This window comes from Ursus maritimus, unplaced genomic scaffold, assembly GCF_017311325.1.
Source record: "Ursus maritimus isolate PB19 unplaced genomic scaffold, ASM1731132v1 scaffold_21, whole genome shotgun sequence".
Lineage (NCBI taxonomy): Eukaryota > Metazoa > Chordata > Mammalia > Carnivora > Ursidae > Ursus > Ursus maritimus.
This window is the reverse complement of record NW_024424564.1, coordinates 36,776,637-36,800,053: the sequence shown is the minus strand read 5'-3', so window position 1 is coordinate 36,800,053 and position 23,417 is coordinate 36,776,637. Positions and strand designations below refer to the sequence as shown.

The following is a 23,417-nucleotide window of genomic DNA, read 5'->3' as shown; positions in this document are numbered from 1 at the left end:
CTTATCCAAAGTTTTCTTAAATCCATGCAAAAGAACCCTCCATTCACATAGACAGAGACACTGTAGACATAGGAAGTCAAGTAAATCATAACACTCTGAAGCAATTCATTTAATTGAAATAGAGTATTTTGATTTTCATGGAATCTTTTGGCATTCAAATGCTCTCAAAGGCAAACCGTGCTTCAAAAAATTAGTTATTGGAACATTCCCCAAACACTGCAGACTGGCAAACTCCAAACAAATGAAATGTTCAGTTCACATAACGAACATAATGGCTTATTTTTTAATTGCCTCTCGATATGAATAGATGCATATTTGTGTTTCTTCTCATTTAAGCAAACTATTTACCTCTTTCTCCATTTGTAATCCTTCTGCTCTAATATTTCTTTCAAATACTTCTCTCTTTTCGGTCTGTGGGTTGGATTTTCTGTACACAAGAATATAGTCAATTCGACACTTTCCATCTCTGAAGTAAAGTCCATTTGATTTGTTTTTTTCTGGCACTGTCTGCACACACAGAGAAAGAAACCAGTTTAAGACACTCATAAAAATGAGCCTGAGATAATATTAAAAAATTAAAAGTAAATGAATTTTTCATTGTGTTTTATCAAAATTACATTTTTATTAATGAAAAATGTAAATAGTAGGGAACAAAAACTAAAAATTGGAAAAAGAATTGAGTGAAATGGACAAAACTTAAGACCCCTAACAATAATGCCAGATGTTGGCAAGGATGTGGAACAACTGAGAATGATCATATTCTAAAAAGCGAGAGTGAAAACTGAAATACTTACTCTGGAAAACACACTGGCATTATCTTGTAAAACTGATCATTGGTGTAACATATAACCCATAAGAAGACAAATCCTTATTAAAGGTGCTGGGAGACATGTATATGAGTATCTATAGCAGCATTGTTCATAAGAGTAGAAAATAAAAAATGTGAACTAATTCAAATGTCCATGGACAGGAAAATAGGTAAATAAATTATAGAATAGTCATATGGTGGAATATTATACAGCAGTAAAAATGAATGAACTACAGTTATATCTAAGAGTAAGCATAACTCTTAAAACAATATTGACAGGAATAAAAGCAAGTCACAGAGGACTCCATGGCACATGATTTTTAATGAAGCACAAATAAAATGAATCTAGAAAGAAGTTGTTAAGGCTATGTATATGCATGGTAAAGATATTTTTAGATCAAGAGAATAAAAAACCAAAAATTCAGGACTATAGGACTTCTGATAAGGTAGAAGGATGGGATTGAAAGCAGTTTTGGTGGTTTTAGTATTATTCTAGTTCAACATTTCTCAAAATTTTTGCCCACAATAAGAAAAAACATTTTACTTTGTGATATCTGTGTACATATATAAGCATACCAAGTTATTTGAGACAAAAGTTTCACAAGACAATACTTATCCTTTCTACTTGCATACATGCTAATATTACTTTCCCATTCCACTAAAAATAGAGTTAGTAACCTACAACTAGGTTGTCATTATAATTTGAAAAATACCATCTTAGTTCCTCAGTTGGATGATAGTTTAAGGTGTTTATTTTATTATGCTTCAAAACTTACATGTAAGTTATAAACATCATTTTGTAGTGATTACACATACAAAAATTAGAGAACAAAATAGTAGGTGTAATTTTCTTCCAGGCTCCCTAGGCTTGTTATGATCATGTACAACACTGAAAGAGACCATCAAGTACAGCCTGGTTAGGCTAGAGCCAATTTTCTCAGGTTGATAGATTTCAAAAATACGTCTACGAATCTAGCAAGTGCAAATGGGGGGAGGGGGGTTGGCTAATTTTCTGTAGGCCCAGTTTACATCAGTTTTCAAACAGTGGTATATGGGAGGCAAACATGCCAGACCTCCAAGATCATTGCTAGAATGTACATTCTTGCACAAGTGCAATGCATGCCGCCTCATCTAAAAGGGAAAATATCAGCCAGGAGGGATGGAAATATCACATCCCATGTCTTGGTGCAGACATTCTCAATGGATGACCAATCCTCACTGATTATTTTTTTGGTTTTTGCTTTAAGAGGTACTCAGAAGTCTACCCAAATAAACACTTTCTTAACAATTATTTGCCAAGCAGGGAACTACTCTGTAGATTTAGCACATCAGCATCCGTCTGCAAAAACAAGGTTTCAGCCACGGCATCAGGAGGAGGGTTAGCTAAGCCATTAACCCTCCTGAGACTGTTTCCTTATCTGTGAGTTAAGGAGATGAGAGTAGGTGCTCTTTGAGATCCCTTTTGATATCCCTCCTTTATGCCACATCTTGGCACTCAAGGTAACTGTGTGAAGAAATGACAAGGGAATGAAGTTTTTTTTAAAAAAAAAAAAATACATGGACAGTAGCATATGGTGTTGGTAGAAAGAGGTCTGGGAAGCTTGGCAAAAGTAAGCAATTTTTCCTGTTCAAAGGTGTCATCCTGTCAATGGTTAACTGGCTCTGGAATAATAAAAACAGTAGGAATATGCAATAAATGATTCTGTATATACCTAATGTATATACAAAGAAGGTACTAAACTCCACTGAAACAAAATCTAAGCAAGAGCGAATGCCCCTAACAAAAGACTCTTCTTCCAAAATGACATATGAACAGATGGATCTATTTACAACTGCAATGAATTTCCAGATTACAGAGGTGGACAGAAACTGGGGGAGGCTTTGGACAACATAATCTACTGAGAGCTGGTCCATTCTGTGTCACTGTTCTATGTGCTGGGGGATTTATACAAGGAAGTCCATGCTCGTAAAGCTTGCTTTCTCCTAGTGACGCTCAGAAAGTAGATTATCATAAAATGACAGCTGGTTTTAAGAATCTCCCTTTACATAAATGAAATGTCTCTAGGTGTAAGAAGGGAAATACATCATTTAGTGAAAGTTTAAGCATAGGTAGATTCAGGATCCCCGAAATGTGCTAGACCTACGGAGGAAATAAAAAAGATGTAAGACCTGCTCTTTGTTTTCTGGAAACCTACAGTTCAACAAGATGATGACTTTAAACAATCCACTGGACTATGCTTCACAGGTTTCCACCTGGATGAAATATTGTATTTTTAAGAAATCATACACTTACCTCTCCCCCTGCTTCCAATCTGCTAGCATCATCTGAAGTACTGGTCAGGTTTCCAGGGTGAAGCAGAGAATCATCATCTTTGCAAGGACTGTTGACAGCTTCTAATTCATCAAAAAGAATATTGACATCCTTGGCCACTAAAACCAAAATAAATACATTACAAGTGAGGTTAAGAATTTGGGATCTTAAAAGCAATACCAAAATAGAAGACATCTCTCCCTTTGGCTTCATATTTTTTCATTGTTTCAAAAACCACTTGAATGATAGGTATATTATTTCCTAAGAGAAAAGGATGTCAGATGTAAAACATGTTTGATCAAACAGTGTCTTGATAAAGGAAGATCAAGGACAATGTGAAGCAAAGTAAAGTACCTCCATAATATAAATATAGCTTGCCTTCCATGACAAGAGGAGGTATTATGTTTGTTCAGTTTTCTTTCACATACTTGTTTAGCATAAAGTACTTTCACTTATGACTTCTAAGAACTCATTCTCTGTGTTGGACATAAGCTTTTATATTTTATCTCATTTTATTTTTCATGAAAGTGCCATACAACCTGCTAAGTGAACCCATATATGTGCCAACTGCAAGGTTCAGTAAGATCCGTAATTTTACACCTTTGTTACATCCCAAGGTCTAATAAATAAAACCTCATGCAGTAACAAAGCATGCAATTACGTTTTCTGCATTTCTTCTTTCTCTAATCATAAATTGAAATCATGAAGTTACCCATTCAGGGGCCTTTCCAAGAGATTGTTGATGCCAATACATAAAGCACCATATATCAGAGTTGCAAATAAAGACTATCACGTTCAAATGCATAGTGCCTTGCAGTGTATCAGAAATGACAGTTCAGCACTAGTGGCTGAAGATACATAATGCCAGGTACAGGACCCTTCCTCAGCAACTCAAATGACAGACCAACATTGAATTTCACTTTTTCCTTTGATGCTTTAGAAATCAGTAAGTGTTCTTAACCCACCACAAGCTGCTGTGCAGAATAATTTGCAGGCGATATGGTACCACTTATATAGCACATACAAGAGTATTCATCCTTTCATTCAAAAAATTTTTAGAGATGTGCACACTGTGCTGTGCACAGAGTTGAGTGATAGCCATACCCCGATAAATAAAAGTGACATGTCTCCCTGCCCTTGTGGGAATAAGTAAACAAAACAAAGAGTCGAAGAATTATAAATTGCATTGAGTGCTATAAGGAAAAGAACATAGTTTGGATATAGAGGGAATAGAGATCATCTACTTAGATGGTGTGACCAGGTTCCAAAGCAATTCATTTAACATCTAGTTTTTCTTCTGTAAAATAATATCGGCAAGGCAATAAAATTAACATTTACTGCTTACTGTGATAGGCTGAATCATGGCCCCCAAAGGTGATCTAATTCCTAGAGCACATGAATATATTACCTTCTATGGTAAAAGGGACTCTGCAGATGTGATTAATTCAAGGATCTTAAAATGGGAGATTATGTTGGATTATATGGGTGGGCCCAATGTAATTACAAGGGAGGCAAGAGGGTCAGAGTCAGAGAGACAGATTGGGAAATGCTACGGATGTTGGCTTTGAAAATGGAGGATAGAGCCATGAGTCAAGGAATGAAGGTGTCCTAGAAAGTAGGAAAAGGCAAGAAAGGAGATTCTCCCCCAGGCCTGCAGAAGGAACACAGTCTTGCTGGCACCTCGATGACTTCCGACCTCCAGAACTGAAAGAAAATAAATTTGTGTTAAGTCACTAAGTTTGTGGTAATTTGTGGCAGTAGCAAGAGGAAACGATACACTTACTACAGGTTTTTAGACTCTGCAGCTCCAAAGAAGAAAACATCATGGTCTTTTCATACAACTGGGATTTAGGAGCACCTTTGCTGTGCCAGGAACTCAAGGAAAGAAACAGTTTGGAAAGAGCACAGTATGTCCAGTGTTGTGGACGATGTCAAGAGGAAAGACAACTTCTCTGACAACCTTACATAAAGAAACTCCTGTCCTCCGATTATTCTCCATCCCCTCTCACTGCTCATTTCGTCACAGCACTTATTGTTTATTCATTTGTTTACTACGTGATGGATATTTACCCTATTAGAATATAAGTTCCATAAGAACAGGGACCCTGTCTGTCTTAACTGGTGCACAGAGGTCCTGGCACAGCCCTCAACACATATTTGTTTAATGACAGAATGATGATCTCAAGGTGGACACAGTCTAATGATGTCTGAGAGCCTCCTCTTCTCCAATATCCTATGGTTCTAGGACCTTGCCTGTACATTTTTCCTAACACAATTCTTATTCACAAGCCAGGAGCTCTGTAGTTGCCAAGTAGATACTCACTAAATTTTTAAGTACATAGTGCTTAAATTTCAAGTAGATATTGATTAGATTTGAACAACAGGATAAAAATATTTCTACAAAGTAGATCTGCTTACGATCCTAAACTCCACCACTCACCCATGTGAACTTGTGCTCCCATTTCCTCACTGGTGAGGCTGGTATGAAAACTTCTCTCTCAGGGTGGCTAAGAGGATTCGATGAGATCATAGACATGTTAGTCTGACCCATGGCAGAGCTGGTTTATTGATTTTAGACTCTGGGACCTTACGTCAGCAATTGTGCCTTAGCAACACAAGACAGAAGAGGTGAGGCATTTACAAGTTGGAATGGTTGTTATGAGGGGTAGACTGGGGTAAGGTGTGAAATAAAGAAGCTAAGGAGGACACAGAGATTCATGTTCAAGTGACTGACTGGCTCACCCTGGCGACAAACTTTTGACTATCCATTCATCCATCCCATGAGAATTGCCCCTTTGCTTTTGCTAAGATAGAAAATTATCAGGTCGGGGCGCCTGGGTGGCTCAGTCATTAGCGTCTGCCTTTGGCTCAGGGTGTGATCCGGAGTTCTGGGATAGAGCCCCACGTCAGTCTCTTCCGCTGGGAACCTGCTTCTTCCTCTCCCACTCCCCCTGCTTGTGTTTCCTCTCTCGCTGGCTGTCTCTCTCTCTGTCAAATAAATAAATAAAATCTTAAAAAAAAAAAAGAAAAGAAAAGAAAAAATTATCAGGTCATTCCTGCAAGTATCACCTTCTGCATTGGTATAATCAGTCCTATAAAGCCCTCTTTAGTCTGGGGTTCCCAATTGGGACCCTGTTGTCACCCTGGAGATACATGGCATTGTCTGGAGACATTTTTGATCATCATGGCTAAGGAGAGGGGGTAGTGCTAACATTTAGTGGGTGGAGGCCAAGGATACTGCTAAACACCCTACAATGTACAGAATAGCCCCTACATGAGATATCTAGCCCAAATGTCAATAGAATTGAGGTTGAAAAATTCTGTTCTACATTAAAGGCCCAACTCGTTGATTCTAGAGGGACCAGCTCACTTGGAAAAAGGAAGAGAAGTCCTTTGTTTTCCCCACTGCTACCCATCAGTATTACTGTCTGAAAGTTGTTACGGGGCTAATGTTACCTGAGTGCTCAAGGGAAATCAGTATGTCGTGAAACCTGATTTTTAGAGAATTAAGTGATATTAAGGCACCATTATCACCTGCCAGCCTCTCAAGAGCCTTAGCAGGGATTAAAAATGCTGATCTGTCAAAAAATGCTCAGCTGCACACATGGTCACTAAGAAGACTGCAGACCATGTTGACAAGTATACAGACAGAAGAAGCATGAGCCCTTTATCAACACTCCACCATTGTTACTGATAGAGCAGCTTTACGAGCTAAGTTTTAGAAACAAGGTACAATATCGTTTGAAGCAAACTTATATCATTTCTTTAATGAGAAGAACAACCCCCAACTTCCAAAGTTAATCAATTTTTAAAAATCTGTTCATTCAATAAGTACTTAGTGGGTGCCTACTTTGGCTGGACCCTGTGCTGGGTTAGGTCAAGGACTGGACACAGCAGCCACAGCCCCTCTCCTCACAGAGCTCACCATCTAGCCAAGGTGGCAGTGGGGCCTTTTTATCCATGGCATGGATGTCACAAAGCTACTTTACATCCAAACAAGGTTACTTGTAATGGATCCCCTCACCTTCCTTACACTTCTCAAAAAAAAAAAAAAAAAAAAAAAAAAAAAAAAAAAAAAGTTTGATAATTATCTGCCAAAATTCTGCTATTAGGCCCATTAAATAAGAAAGAGCCAAATATTCTGAGGAGTCAGTTAAGAATGACAAGAGGGATACCTGGGTGGCTCAGTCGGTTAAGCGTCCAACTCTTGGTTTTGGCTCAGGTCATGATCTCAGGGTCGTGAGATCGAGCTCCTCACTGAGCTCCCAAGCCAAGCTCCTCACCTACAGCTCCTCACTCAGCAAAGACTCTGCTTGAGATTCTTTCCCTCTCCTTATGTCCCTCCCCCGACTCTCTCTCAAATAAATAAATAAAAGCTCAAAAAAAAAAAAAAAAAAAAGAATGACAAGAGAAGAGAAAATGCAAAAATTCCATGTAACCCAAGGAACAGACCTGCACTGCGTCAAAAGGCTTTGTGAACAGAATTGGAAAACTGAGTCACAGTAGGTAGATACCATACATTTGGAAAGCGAGAGAAGCTCAAATGATTCTCCTCCACAAAAAGCAGGCACTCAGCTGAAGAAGACCAGGGAACAAAAGAGCAAAGACTCACATAAAACAGCTACACAAGAGTCGAGAACCTCAAATTGCCTGGGAGACCAAAAACCTGCTAGAGTCTGAGTAAATCACCAAAGTCAGCACAGGAAAGAGATTTCTGTAGGCTGACTTGCTGCGTTACTCCAGAAGAGAGACAGAGCACAGAAGTCAGCGGGCCAGGAGGCAGGGAGATCCTGACATTCTTTATGTGATGGGAAGGCAAGTTTACCGCAATAGCACTGAATCTACTCATTAAATATTTGTAATTATTTAAATTATTCAGTGAAAATCACTTGGATTATTAGCCATTATTCATTCTCTAAGGAAAGAAGGCCACAGATACATTTCTCAGATAAATAAGCAAACAAGTTATTATCTTCTGACATTTAGGTTAGGGTGCTAGAGGTACGAAAATGAACAAGACATGAATGGAGGAAATCGAATCAGTGCTGTAAAGGCAGGGAAAACAAACAGTAACTGTGTCTTTTAGAGAGTAAGAAATAAATGTCAAAAAAAATCAAAGAGCTCGACTCACTGCTCTTTTAACTTTCCTATTTCTCAAATGCAGTAGAAAAACCCCACACTGGCATTAACTGCACAGAAGTACTTTAATCTCAGTATTTCCTGATGCAGAGAAAATCAAGTGAAATTGTAGGTCACTGAAGACAACATGGGAGGACCGTGTAGTGTAATCCAGGTGTCTGTATTTGTCCTCCAGAGTGTCAGCCCATTTTACTATTTTTGTCCCGAGCTCCAAATTATTAGTTACATCTGATATTTAGAACTCTGAAGATGTTGCATATTAACCTCAAAGCCTCATTAGAAAACACAAAAAAAGGACACCTTCAAGAATAATTTAGAATGCAAAAAGAAAAAAAGAAAAGAAAAGCTTGTTTACATCCTAATTTGTACATTTCGCAGGATGTTCTGTAACCAGTTCATCTTTACAACCAGCCTTAGGGTCTCTTCCAGGTGAAGGCCCCAGGCAGCTCTGAAACTGACGCAAGGACTAGCCAATAGGAGGCACTCCGGGCCCATTTTTAAGTAAATTTTAAAAAAAACGAGTTGTAAGTTTCTATCAATTTGGTTTTTCATTCTAGTTATCTCTTAGTGGGATTGCTTCAAAGTATCTGTTTCTCTCTCAGACCCAGAGACTGAGGATGAAGTCGTGGGAAAGGAGACGGAAGCAAGGGCACTACAGTGTTGAGAGCTGACTGTATTCAAGATTTTCAGGCCTGTTTTCCCTTTTTGTCCTCAAAATACCTTAGAAGGGCATTATGCGAAAGAAAGGTTCAGAGACGCTAAGCAAGGCCAGCTAGCAAGTGACAGAGAGGAACTCTAACCCAGTTCTGACCCTCATATCCACGCTGTTTCTAGCCGGTTTCTTGTTTCTGTGGAAAGCATCCCACTGTTCTTAAATCATGTTTGGCTTGGGGCGCCTGGGTGACTCAGTCGGTTAAGTGTCCAACTCTTGGTTTCAGCTCAGGTCACGGTCTTGGGGTCCTGGGATTGAGCCCTGCATCAGGTTCCCAGCTCAGTGGATCTGCATCCCCTCTCTTTCCCTCTGTCCTTCTGTCCCTCCCTACCTCCCTCCCCACTCACGCACGTGGTCGCGTGTGAGAGCGCACGCTCTAATACTAAAAAAAAAATCGTGTTTGGCTTTCTAGCACAGGAAGTCCTTTAACCGCCACCCAGCTGTCTTGTCACAGTTTTAATATTTATCTGAATAAAGCTAGACTTTACATCTGTCACTGGACAGGTCTGATACTTTTTAAAATTTAACAAATAGATCCAATTAAAGGTCTTTAAAAATTCAGAGAAACACACAGACTCAGCATAGCTTTGAGCACCTTAGGCTGGGATTTAGACCAAACACTATGTAAGATGTATATATCAGCAAGCCTAGAACTCTGCTCAATACACTTCACGTGAATCTTACAACATCCCTAAGGCAGAGACTGTTTGGTTTACCAATGAGAGGAAAAAAGGGCCTAAATTGGAAAACTCAAAATAAATAAATTGGAAAAGACATAAATCCTCCCTTAGCTAGTTTTATTCCTTTCCAAATGTCAGGGGCTTTCAAAGTGTGTTCCCTGGAACCCCAGGATCCTTTTGGAGGAGCTTCAGGGGCAATGGAAGGGACAAAGAGGAAACCGAGTGAGAAAAGCACTACACCCATTACCCCCAGCTACCCCAAACAACTCAGTTACCTTTTTTATGTATTGAGACTATATGCGAAAATATATTTGAGGAAGAAACAATCGATTCTACTGCTTTAAAAAGTTTGGAAATCTCTGCTAGTGTGTTACAGCAACAATTAAACGGTTGTGCTAACATCTCCCCAAAGAAAACCTGAAGAAAGCAAGCTAGGGTTCTAATTGTGATAGATATGAGAGTAGGTACTTTTTTCTGCCATGGGAAGTTTACTTGAAATACTTTAAGATTCAAATATATCTCTGCAAAGAAAAAAGTCATAATTTTTTAAAAAGTGTGCTCATTAAAAAAATTTCATTGGCATTTCCTGGCTCAGTGATGATACAGTTTATACAACAGAGCATAGACCACAGCATGGGGCATCCACAGGACACTCTGCAATGGGGCAAAGATCATTAACTTGTTCCTGGGACAGCATGTTTCTTATGAAGAGCTTCTCTTGCTACTAACTTCATTCTAAAGAAAAGGACAGACACCTTGATTACTTCTATAACAAGGCAGATAATAACGGTGCCTCTTAACAACCTGAAAATGATACCTAGAGAAGAACCAAGTACCTAATTCAAGCTTTGCTCAATAGCCTTGGTTATCTTTTCACAATGTGAAATGAAGTCAATGATGTCCTGCGTTAAAGATCCTCAGTCTCCTGACCATAACTTCCTCTTCTCTGGAAAGAGCATGAGCTGTGGATTCAGACAAGCCTAGGTTCAAATGCTAGTCCTCGTACCTACTAGCTATTAGACTGGGCATTTAACTCTTCAAGCTTTAGTGTCTTTGTCCTATCAGTGCGGATAATACAATGTCCCACACACAACTGAGAGGAATGAAGCCAAGGTAGCGGCCAACACTTGTCATGTGCCTAGCACCACACTAAGGGCTTTATATAGATTTACTAGAACTATCTCCCTTTATCGGATGTGGAAATTAAAGCAAATAAAACTTAAGACTGAAAAGAGTAATATGGGTAAAAAGGTCAACCACAGAGTTGCCAGGCAAGATTATGTGTTCCATAGATGTCAGCATCTCCCTCTTCCCATCCTCCCCTTTGAAAGAGCATGACCATATGGATTAAAAATAAAACTGGAAATCAGGGCTCAAGAAATTGGATTCAAAATGACTCACTGGATGTCACTGAGAAATGACTCAGTCTCTGCGGGCACAGAAGCACAGAGCACCACCAGTGCAGGAACAGCACTGTGATTACGTAGACACACGTGCAAGCACAGAGAGTCCGATTACAGGAAAACAACAATCCTTCCAACCTCCAAGTCCTCATTTCAAACACTTTGCTTTTTGCTCACTTTCCTTCTTTAGAACCTAATGGATTATAACACAATAATGTACCATAGTTTGAATGCCACTCAAGAGTCCCCATGGTCTGTATCTGTACATACTAGGAATCAAGAAAAGAAAAACTAAGGACAAAGCAGGAGGGGTAAGCAACAAAGAGTGGGGCAGGGTAGAGGAAGGATCCCTAGAAAAGACGGGGCACTGGTAATAATTTAAAGCAAGAATAAAAAGGTTCAGTATAACCTTTGATAGCTTTCTTAAAGGTTTGCTAATATAACAAATGCACATACACAAACACACTGGCTTCATGGACTACAGAGCTTTAAAACGTGATCCTCAATCTAATTTCAGAAGGAAATATTTCTAAATGTCTACTTCTCAAAAATGTCCATATTTCAAAAATCTTGCAATTTGATTGCAAAAATTGCAATCCATAAGTAAGAATTGCCCCCACGACCTTGTCATCATTACATCAAGTTAAATCTGTCTCTAAGTCCCCACCCCAACTGGCCTGATAGACAATTTAATTTCAGTCATTGCTGACATTCCCAGTCCTCTACCCCACATATGTAGGACTGTAAAAGGTTTTGACAGAGGTTTTGTAAACAGCAGAACGTTTAGAGAGCACTCAGGTCTCCAAGCCACACTGCTTCTGCTGAGCCACCCACATTGCAAGTTTAGAGTAGAATTCATTCACTCACTCATTCATTTACAAAATTTGTTGAGCAGCTACTATACTCTGTACTCTGCTTAAGGTACTAGAGATGCAACAAAGAAACACGAAGATGACACTGCCACCTTCCCAGAACCCCCAAAGTTCCCTGAAACATGGAAGACCTGCTCCTTCCTCAGGCTGGAGAAGCGTAGCCAACGCTGGCAGTTCAGGTGGTTCAAGCACAGGCTCCTGGCACACAACCCAGCCAATCCCTCCCTTTCTCCCCATACACGGGAAGCCATGCTACCACTGCAGGACAATCTAAGGGAGCTGGACAGAAAATTCCTTTTCTCCCTCTGTCTCTGTGTGTGGGTATCTCTGTGTCTGTCCCTTTTTACCAAGCATTAGCCACTCAGAAGCCCACACTTTCAGAACACAAAAGCCGGGGACTACAGGTAACACAGAACTCTGCTGAAACAAAGAAGCTCAGGAGACCTAGCTACCATCTGGGGATGGGGAACAATGGGTTAGAATAGAGAGAAGGGAAAATTACATCAAGGAAAACACAGACACACACACACCCTTACATTATACTTGCACATAGAAATGTTTTTCTCCTAGAAAGCAATCAAGTTGTTTTCAATCTGAACAAAACAAATGTGATCTGTTTTTCAATTTCTCTTGAACTGAACTGTGCACCAAAACGTTCACCACTGCTTTAAGATACTATGCATAACGTAGTGCCTGGCACATGACAGGTGAGATGGAGAGATGGGTGAATGGATAAAATAACTTTTCTTCTTTATAAGCCACATCTGTTAGGGGGAAAGTTGAGAAACAACTTTTAGATGGCTAGCCACTCTAAGACATCTTCTTTTGAACAGATGAAGCCATTGTTAGGACATAAGCACTATAGGCAAAAAATGTAATTTACCATGTAGAAGCATGGGGAAGAATTCTTGCATCAAGACGTAACAAAATAAGAATAATTTTATAAAAAAATATGGAGTTCACTTTTCCTAATCATGTTTATTTAACCTTTTATTTATCAGAACAAGGGCCAGCATATGACTAAATATTGACTATCAAATATTAACCATATAGCCTTGGGGAAATATACTCAGTTTTTTCACCTTTAAAATCGAGAAAACACATCTACTATTTCTTGTAGGGTTGTTTTAAGAAAAGATAAAGTATGGGAAGAGCACTTACCATAATGGCTGGCCTAGCTTAGACACTCAAAAAATTGGCAAATTTTCTCTGTCTCCTAGCTTAATCTTAAAGGTCATACATATATGTCCACAAAATTCCAAGAAAATAATGAAATCTTTCCATCATCTTAACAAAAATGTTTGTAGGAGAGAAGGAATTTTTCTGATGTCCAAATCCTATTTTTACATTGTTGTAAGTTGGTCTCTCAAAACTTCCTACAAATAACAATCTAAGGTATAGTCCCTTGAAGAACCAAACTATGTATTTTTATACTTAGAAATGTCAACTAACTTGTTAAGTATCTGAGTCACATTTAGAATCTATGGTGAAACTGAAGGCACATAAATGGCCCAAATCTTTCCTACCAGAAATGACCATGTAGACAGCTTCCTAAACCTACTTAGCATAAAGCTTTTTTTTTTTTTAAACAAGAAAACAGATTAGTTCCAAAGTATTAGAAAATTCTTAAACTTATAAAGAGTTGACTTGCTTAATAAGGTGAAATAACATTTCCTTTTTCTTATTTTTAAACTTAAATATTAACTATTCAAACATACGCTTCTGCTTGTTCACAAAGAGCTCACCACTCTAAACAATACACGTTATCATATACAAATGTTTCTTTAGTAAGATATCCTAACAAAAATTACTGTAAAAATAGTCTCATAAACATTAAATTCATTTTGATGTAAGTTTATGCAGCCCTAAAAAATTTTTAAGTTCATCTCCTGCACTTGCATAGAAGCCAACTTTTATCACTTATTAAACATTTTTTAAAAATCCTTTCAGCACTATATAATCTATCATCTTTCAAATCAGATGACATAATTACAGAATTTTATAACTTTCCATGAAAAAATTATTTTCTCTCCAGTGTCTATTAATTGGATTTTCAATCTCCTGGGGAAATTTTTTCTCTTTTATTCATTAGCCTAATATGAAAGGAATGCCCAAGCAGAACAAATAGCTGGTCCTTTTGTCTTTTTCATTAAAAATATTTCTCTTAGAACCAGCCTCATCTTCAATTTCAGGATCCTTCCCCTTGATGTGTTTAAACCCCATACTGAGCACATTCAGAAAGGAATTAAATGAAGGGTAGGAGACCCTCCATTCCAGCTGGTCTCCAATCTTGATCATATTACCTCAGCACCTAACTTCTCCTTCCTTCAGTTGTCCTACCTATAAAGTGAAAGTATTAATTATCTCAGAAGGTCAGGAGGGTAGTATGATGACAAAAGGGGATAACTGCTATGAAAATGCTTAAAATTGCTCATTAAAAATTTAGTATAGAAACGCAGTGTCACGAAACTAAAAGTAGCAAAAAATTACAGTGGTTCTTCCTGCCGTGGTCTTCAGATCTAACCCCTTCAAGCACAACACTGTAGAATACTACTTGATCTAGTATTAGAGCTCTGAGAATGAAACATGAATGTCAATGACTTAGTCTATGATACCACATCCTCCATCCTCAATGCTAAATCTACAACTTGTGTAAATGTATTGATTAAGATCAAATTCTAGTAAAAACTATTTAAAAAAGTAATGTAAGAAGCATAGAGATTAATCAAAATGCTTAGAAGAGTGGGGTCACTTCTCAAGTCACAGTCCATCATCAGTGACTTGAGATACCCATTTTGGAGAATAAATTCATGATTTCAGGTTACTCCATCAACATTTACTTACTACTCGTACATCTGAGCAAAGGGATAGTATTCTAGTAATAGTGTTCTCAAAAATTTATTTAATTATGATTAAATCAAAGAATCTAAAAAATCACAGTACCTGGTGATCTACTAAATATTATCTTAAGTACAGAACTTCAGTTCTTCCATCAGGTTTTTTCAAAGACCCCAATACTGCGTGGCTCGGTTTCACAAATTAAACCTGCATTTCACTAACCATCTCTTCTGGTCTCAAAATTATTTTACACAGTATCTCCTTTAAGACATTTTTTTTTTTAAACTTGGCATCTAAAGTTTCTAGTTTTATTATACCTCCCAAGTATTAGAATAGTTTCTCCTTCCATGGTCAAATTAAAATTTGAGGGAAACTTACTTTCTTGTATTGCATTAAGAATCTCTGAAAAGTCCACATCACTCTTTGGGCCGTCAGGTAGTATTTGCATATCCAGCTGGTAGCCTTGCAAATCCACACCTCCTTCTAGAGAAATGAAAGATATTCATGGAGTTTGCACTGGTTATCAGAGAGCCCAGCATTAGGGTCCCAAGGAGAAGCAATGTCAAAATCTAAAATGAACAGCCAGCTGATTTGCCAATGATCCTCTTGGAAAAAGGACTTTAAAAAAAAATGAGAAATATTACCAGGCATTTGCTCCTTATGGGACCAAAAAGGTTCAATTGTACTTCCAACGTAAAAAATAAGGCAATTACTTTATTAAAATACTACACACTTCATAGTATTTACTGATGACTTCCTGGGTGAAGAATAAAACATGCTAGCCTCCACCCAAGGACATTTAAAATTATTTTCAGTTCACATGGATAAAAAGTGACATCCAACACAAATACTTTATATCATCTTCTCTAAAACTATAGTAATTCATTCTTAGAAAAGGATTTAATATTCTTTATATCACAGGAAAATAGACATTTTTCCCCTCACAGTTGGACTTCCCTGCTACATCAATTTTTCAATTACATCAGAATGCTTTTATTTTTGCTATGAAGTAATTAAACCTGTTGTACTAGATTTGTCTCACGTATTTTTGGTGTGCTCTGAAGATGAGGGTTTTTTTCATGCTGTTCCACACACCTAGAGAACATTTAAGGACATCAAAGGAACCAAGATATTAAAAAGTAGCTTTATCACTAACAATAATAAACCTTTAAATGCTTCTTAAAATAATCATCTCCAATTCTGAGGACTTTAGAAGAGCTAAAAAGCCAGTGCTAAAATAAAAAGATAGTCTGATGAATAGAGTGGGGCATGCCGTAGCTTCCAATATTTTTGTAGAATTATTCTTAGCCTTGAATAAATTTCAGTTACATCGCTAAAACTCAAAAGAATATGACACAGTCGCTATCGTATAAGGATGCTCATTCTAGGAGGGACATGAACACAAGTAACTTAATATAACAGAAGGTGAGCTTTAGAAGGGCAGGAACTTTTACCTGCACGCTGTCACCCAGTACACAGAACAGTGCCTAGCACCGAGTAGGCAGGCCGTCAACAAATGTAGGCTGAATGAATGACTAAGGCTACGTGATAATTATGAAAGAAAGCCCGTAGAGCTATAAGGAAAGCCATAAGCCCAGATTCTGGAGTCCTGAACACCAGCATTCAAACTCTTATTAGGAAACACTGAATATCTCTAAATCTTGGTTTTCTCGTCTATAAAATCAGGGTGATAATAACAGTCTCACAGAACAACCATGAAGACTAAAGGAGATAATGCATGACAAGCTCTTAGCTGTCAGATAGTCAGCACTCCATAAATGGAAACCGTTACTATTACCATCATAATAATGTATCAAAGGAACATTGACATTTATACAGAAACTTGCTACTGAATAATGAGAAGGAAGCCACAAGTCTGTTCTTTGGGACACCAGCATGCATTTCAGTGACTGTCAAGCATCGTCAAGCACTGCAGACACCGTGAACTTCTCAAATGCATGCATGTGGTTGCCTCACTGAAGTTAACAGTTGAGACTAAGCTTCTCAACAGGAATTAAAATGGATTATTTGGTTTTCCCACGGCCGGCTACTGTGCATAAGTAGGGACAAGTGCTGTTGCTTTTCAACCTCTGCTAAGGCTAGCTGCCACTGTTCTGCTCAAAAACCAAACGCTTCATAATAACGATGACAAAAAATAAATAAGAATATTCAATACCGCCTATAGGCTGGCTCTGGGCTATGTACTTTATCATCTCATTTAGCCTTTACCTTTGAGAAGAAGGTGCAGTGGGAAGGAATAATTTGCCCAGTTATACAGCTACTAAGTTGTCAAGATGCAACTCCAACCCATGCTCCTACCAGTCTTAAAAACCCCCCATATATCAAAGCTGTCACAAATACAGGCTGTTAGAAATAAGGGAAAAGGATTTACCAATAGTCCCATGTTCTAGTGCTTCCGACATGACAAATGCCACTATATAACCTAAAAAGCAAATGACTTGATAAATAGGCTAATACACAAGAGCCCAACTTATTTACCTTGTTTGTCTTAGGAGCTCATAAATTCATGTAGAAGTACTTTTGACTAATAAATTACTACAATTTCTAATAACCAAAATTCCATAAATTTTTAGTAATTATTTTTAAGATTATTTATTTTTATTTATATATTTTATATTTATTTATTTTCTTTCATTTATCTGAGAGAGAGAGAGAGAGAGAACAAGGGGGGGAGGAGCAGAGGGAGAGGGGGAAGCAGACTCCCTGCTGAGCAGGAAGCCCCACGTGGGGCTCAATCCCAGGACCCAGAGATCATGACATGAGCCAAAGGCAGACACTTAATGGACTGAGCCACCCAGATGCCCCAGTAATTATTTTTTTGTTAGAGAACAGTATAGGAGTGTAGGAAGTCACAAAAGAGGCAACATAAAGGAGGCATTCAGGTCGTTAAAGTCTGTCTTTAGAGAATATTTAATGCTTAAGATATCAAGAAAATGTGAGGAAAATGGATACAAGGATAGAGATAAATAGATTTGTCTCAAGTATATTTTTAAAAAGTACCCTTTTATATGACTAGAAAAAAAGGCAGGAAGAAAATACTCCAAATGGGTACACAGTTATCCCTCATCTCTAAAATTATGGGTATATTTTGTTTTATTCTTTATCTTGTCTACGTTTTTTTTTTACAATAAACAAAATATTTTTATAATTTTAAAGTCATTAAATTCAGATTGTGGCAGTGGAGAATATTAAATATTGAGAGTTCAGATTCAAGACTTAAAGACTACAAATGTTAGGCCAGTAAGAGATAATTCTAACATAAAATTTTCTGGATTAATACAATTCTTAAAATATATAATTTAAAGAGCTCCAAATTGCAGGATGCAACATTCTCTTCGTAGTAAACTGTAAGATCACATTTAAAATTCCTAAAATAAAGGTGTTTTCCTTTCTCTGCTCTAGAAGAAATATAAAATACACTTTAAAGTGTAATATAACGGTCTGAAACTTCTGGCAGGAAATCATTCATTAAAGTCCAACATGACAAAGTAGGGGATGCTATAAAACAAGGACTTTTGTAAACTTTCCTAAATAGAAAGTGATCGCTTGTGCAAGGACATTTTCAAATGAATCCTTCAAGGTGATAAGCTTTACCTTTAGCACATACTGCCCAGTGAACAAGAAAAAATACTTCAATACAAAAGTTCTATGTCCTACTTTGAACTTCCGATATTTATTTATTGTTAGTCCTATAGTTTTGATGTGATCTCTAAAAAGTTGAGAATCAAAGCTCTTTCTACAGTCACAGATGCCTCTGACTTTGAGTCAAAACACAAAGCTCCTTTTCAGAGGCAAGATGGTGAAAATGTCATGGTTTCAAACTGATAAAGTTTTAAAATAAAATATAACCCCCACTGGGCCTCAGTAATTGACATGCAACCAAATGTAATCCCAAGGAAACTAAACCAATAAGTTACATTGAAGAGGGAAACTTTAAAAAGATTCCTGAAGATGTGGAGAACAAAATGAACCATTTTAAAAATCAAAAATAGCCACAAAATTCATGTGATCTTCAAATCTGTCTTGAGCTTTTCTCATACTTGATTGATTATACTCAAATCTTAATTGTGATTCTGTTGTGTGAGAGTAAAGTTGAAAGTAGCTTCAATAAAAAAGAGCCTTGATAACAGTGCTTACATTTAATAAAAGATCTTCAGCTGAGCAAACAATAAAAATTCATTTTAGGTTTGTAACTAGTTTAGACGGATTTAGCTAAATGCTTATATACAAAAGGAATCGAAAAAACAAGCTCGAAATAGGAGTCTCAGCACACATGTCAATGCCTCTCCCATTCCATTTCTGTCTATAGAAATCCCTTTCTACTTTTAAGCACCATTCTAAATGCTCCGCTTCAGGAAACATTTCTTGACCCTAACAAGCAAACACCATTTTCTACCATTGCTATTTTGAACTTCTATAGCAACCTATATTTTATCTTTTCTATGGTACACGTTTTCCATCAGCAATAAGGTAGGTAAAGTATCTAGCACAGTGTGGAGTAGACACAGACAACACGTGAGCTCCTATTTCTCCCCATCTAGATTTTCTTCTTCATCTCTAGACCCTCAACTAGACAATCACATGATGGGGGCCTGGGACCAAACTGCATCTACCTTTTTATCCCCTCAGAACCTAGATCAAGGCCTTGAACATATTAATTGCTCAGTTAAAGCTCTTATACTGCAATTTCATATTACTAGTAACAGTGGATACAGACTTGAGAAAACATCCCAGTTTTCTTTCATCGTCCATAATTTTAAGGCATCTTGATAGGTTATCTATAGACAACTATGAAAGACATGTTCTAGATCACATATTTACTTTTTTTGTGAATTCTTCTCAAATCTTGTCAAATAATAAAGAAAATGCTGAGGTACCAACATCTTAAAGCTTATAATGAAAGCTAACAGTTGCCAGCCTTACCCCTTTCTCAACCCCAAACCTATTACTTAGCACAAATACTCTCAAGAGTTTGCTTTTACTCTTTTTGGCTATTTCCATGTGGGTGTTCCATTGTTCTTTGATCAATTTTATATATTACTTAATATTTCCTGCTATGATACAAGACAATATACGTTGTATGACTTTCACTTCCTTTTGCCCTCCACCCAGCCATCCAATCACTATTCTTATTCTGTTATATTGCCTTAGTTTAATAACTTGAAATGACTTAAAATTCAGTTTCTTGTTCAAATGTAAATAGATATTATATTTACAAATTAACACAAAGTGGTAAAAAAAAAAAAAAAAGCAGATTCTGACACTACATTGACCTGGACTTGATTTCCATTTTTATGCGACCCTGAGCCATTAAATCCATCTCTGAAATATAAAGGCCAATTCCAAGTTTAGGGTCTAGACTAAATAAAAACAATGCATTAAAAAAAAACTTTGTAATTGGACTTGGAATAGCTGTTTCATGTTGAAACAGAAATAAAGAGAAGTGTGACAAGTTAAATTTTACTTTCACCATGCAACACAAAAGATGGGGAACTCTGTAAACCAGGCTAAAGGGGACAATGGTATTTTCTGTGATTTCCTCATAATGAATGATGCTTGATCTGAGCATCTGTTACATTCTATTTATACTCTGCAAATAAAAATTGGTAGTTCCTGTCCTGAGAGGTATTTTTAATACAAATTGTCAAATGCAACATTTTTACAAAATAGGAAACAGTGATATATCAAAACTTGATATAAATATCTAAAATAAATCCTCACATGTAACATTTTTGGACTAAAAAGGCTGCAAAAAACACCATTTTTGTAATTGAGAGTTTGTTTTCAATTCCCCATAGTGAAATCAGTGTTTCTGACAGTGTTAAGATGAATAATGGTATTTAAGAAGAGGGAGAGGTATGTTCTGTCTTCTTTACAAACTTTCCCTGCATCAGACTGTGTTCAAGATATATTTTTTAAGAAGGAAGAAAATAAATTTAGCTCTTCTGAAGGATCTGAAATTGGAAACCCTAGATTCACATGTGGGATATTCCACTGGTTCTAGAAAAACTTTCCATCTCTGTGTCTTAACTTTATAGTGCTTACTAAATTCTATTTAGCATGCTATAAGCTATAGAGGCTTCACAAGAGAGGATGCTTCATAAGTGCTATTGTAAAAAGACCCACGAATCACTCTTTCATATTAGTGTTGTGTAACTATAAATCTAGTGATATTGCAAGATCATTCTCTTACAAAAGAAAGCTCAACATTGTATTAGAAGGAATACACAGACTGATTCACCCACACCAGTCACTGTAGAAACTAAAGATGTTTTTTCAAATGATTAACACTGAGTAGTTCTAAGGACTCAATTCTGGACTGGATCCTGACTGGAGAACCACATGTGGCTAATAGAGGGTAGATGTTTTTCAGGTCTAAAATGGAAAGAATAATTCTAGTACTTGAGGCAGTAATGGCTGACTTTCAACAAAATTGTTTGTTTCTCAGGATTGGCGAAACAGTGACCTCCTAACTTATAAGGCATCCTTGCACTAGGAGTTCCAAAGACGGCTTGGAAATCAGAGCAGCAAAGCTCTGAAGGACAGGAAGGATCTGTGAGTCCTGTAGGCAGTTCTCCATGGAGGGGGAGTGGGGGTGTCTTCCAATCTCCTGCTGAGTTCTGTTGCTCTGATAATACACATTCTTACACAGGAAGGGATGAAAAAAACTCAGGATTAGGAGCAGTTGCACGATAAAAACTATGAGACCTTCAGCATTACTATAATGTTGCTTATTCTCTTAACTTGCATGATAAATCTACAGAAAAGCTTGAGATGAATGTATGAGAGTATGGCCTTGCAAGACAACAAGCCTCGTGAGTGCTAAGGTTCTGTCCATTTTGTACATGACCTTCATCTCTGAGGAAATTAAGCATAGTAGAAGTTTACTACTAACTATCTACCACAATTAAGGGCTTAGGTTGGGGTTAGGTCACTAGTTACGGTTGTATGGTCTTGAGATAAATTTTTATTTAAATCTGTCCAAGCTTCTTAAATATAAAATTTTTGAAATAACCTTGGGCAGAAGATAGAGTTTTAGGTTCCACAAAACACAATCCTTGTTCCAGAAATTAGTCATTTGGTTTTCCTTGTGGCTGCCTTTTCTACAGCTTTTCTTCGTTCGTTTTGTGTGTTCAAATGGTTGTGAAAAGATTCTTCAGAAAATTCTCTCTACATGCATCATATAAGTCAAAATATGTGCATATGTCCCTCAGCAAAGGGAAAAGAAAATGCAAATATCTAAGGGAAGAATTTGGCACATATTTTTAGAAAACACAATTTTGTTACTCAGCAAATGAGAGCAAGGAACACAGATACCAATGCCCAAAATAGCTTGTTTTCCTAAGCACCCCATATTTACTAAACTCACATCACACATCAAAAAAACAAAAAAAAACCCAAAAAAACAAAACAAAACAAAAAAAAAACACCAACACTTAAAGAGGAAGAGATTCAAATGAAGGATGATTAGTGTTATTTCCAAATCACACCACTGACTGTTCTGAAAGACACCACATTCACCTTCAACACAATGAGAAATGAAACAGAAGTCCGAAGTAACTCCTATAGTTTTTCTACCACATAATTTCAAAGCCATGTGGAAGATCTTAGCTTCCGGTCACACAAAAAATCCATTTCACAAATAAAACACACATATAATTTCACCCAGCTTCAGATCTACTCAGGAAGAGTAGCCAGGTTCTTTAGGTTCAGTAAAGAAGCTTCAGCCACAATTCTCAATATTTGTTTCCAGATAAAGTGATGAGAAAAACACCAAAATTTCACACTCAACTAATTCTTGTCTTCAAGAGGAAAAAAAAAAAAAATGGCACAGCTGAAAAACAAAAACAACAAAAAACACTTGTAAGAATTTAAAGACATAGGTCTTAGTTACGGAGCACCGATTACTAATTTTATACTTTTGGGCAAGCAACTTCATTTCCTGAGCCATAGTAAAATAGTAATAATTCCACCTCACGGACTGCTGGAAGAACTAAGTGAGATGTCGGAGAAATATTTGTGAAAGCCCTTTGGAAACAATGAAGCATCATTTAACGTGAGGTGGTTGTATTATGATCATTACTGTTGTAAAGAATAGCCATCCATTTGCTTTTTCCTTACTTTTTCCCTAAAGAATGAGTTGAATCTCCACTCTCATTTTGGCAGAATTAGAGATAAGACAGCCTTCATTTGGCTTTTTAAAAATCTCCCCTTACTTGCTCCTTGTCTCTCCCTGTCCTTTTCCTCATAGCTCCTGGTACTCTCTCTCACAAGAGAACATGAAAGGCACTTGCCGAGTTCAGTCTATTCCCTAATTTGAGATCAGACCTTGACATGAGGGCCAGAAAGTAATACCTAAAACTCAGCGAAATGGGAATGTGTTCTATAATACCGGAACCAGAAAAAGGGAGGACAGAAAAATTAAGGCCTAATGCAGAATACAACAAAAAAAGAAGCCACAAAGTGGATCATCACTTTCCAATGGAATCCTACTGGTCCCTTCTTTAGTATGGTCTTCTTACGCTAAGGTTTGAACTATTATAGGGCCTGTAATTTAAATTTTCCAAGGCTTTGTTACACTGATTTGCTAGAAATATATTGCCACCACATCATTTGAAGAAGACGGTAACATT

The 23,417-nt window shown here is 37.3% G+C and overlaps 1 protein-coding gene across 1 annotated transcript in view; it reads right to left on the bottom strand.

Moving 5' to 3' along the window:
• The window catches only part of ANO4 (anoctamin 4), a 310,379-nt gene that overhangs the window by 183,061 nt on the left and 103,901 nt on the right, over positions 1 to 23,417 (bottom strand). The window contains exons 3-5 of the mRNA XM_040637073.1: positions 15,142 to 15,246; positions 3,102 to 3,238; positions 349 to 507 (exon numbers count right to left, since the gene is read on the bottom strand). Of these exons, the coding sequence (XP_040493007.1) occupies positions 349 to 507; positions 3,102 to 3,238; positions 15,142 to 15,246 (401 nt within the window). The remainder of the gene's footprint in view (positions 1 to 348; positions 508 to 3,101; positions 3,239 to 15,141; positions 15,247 to 23,417) is intronic.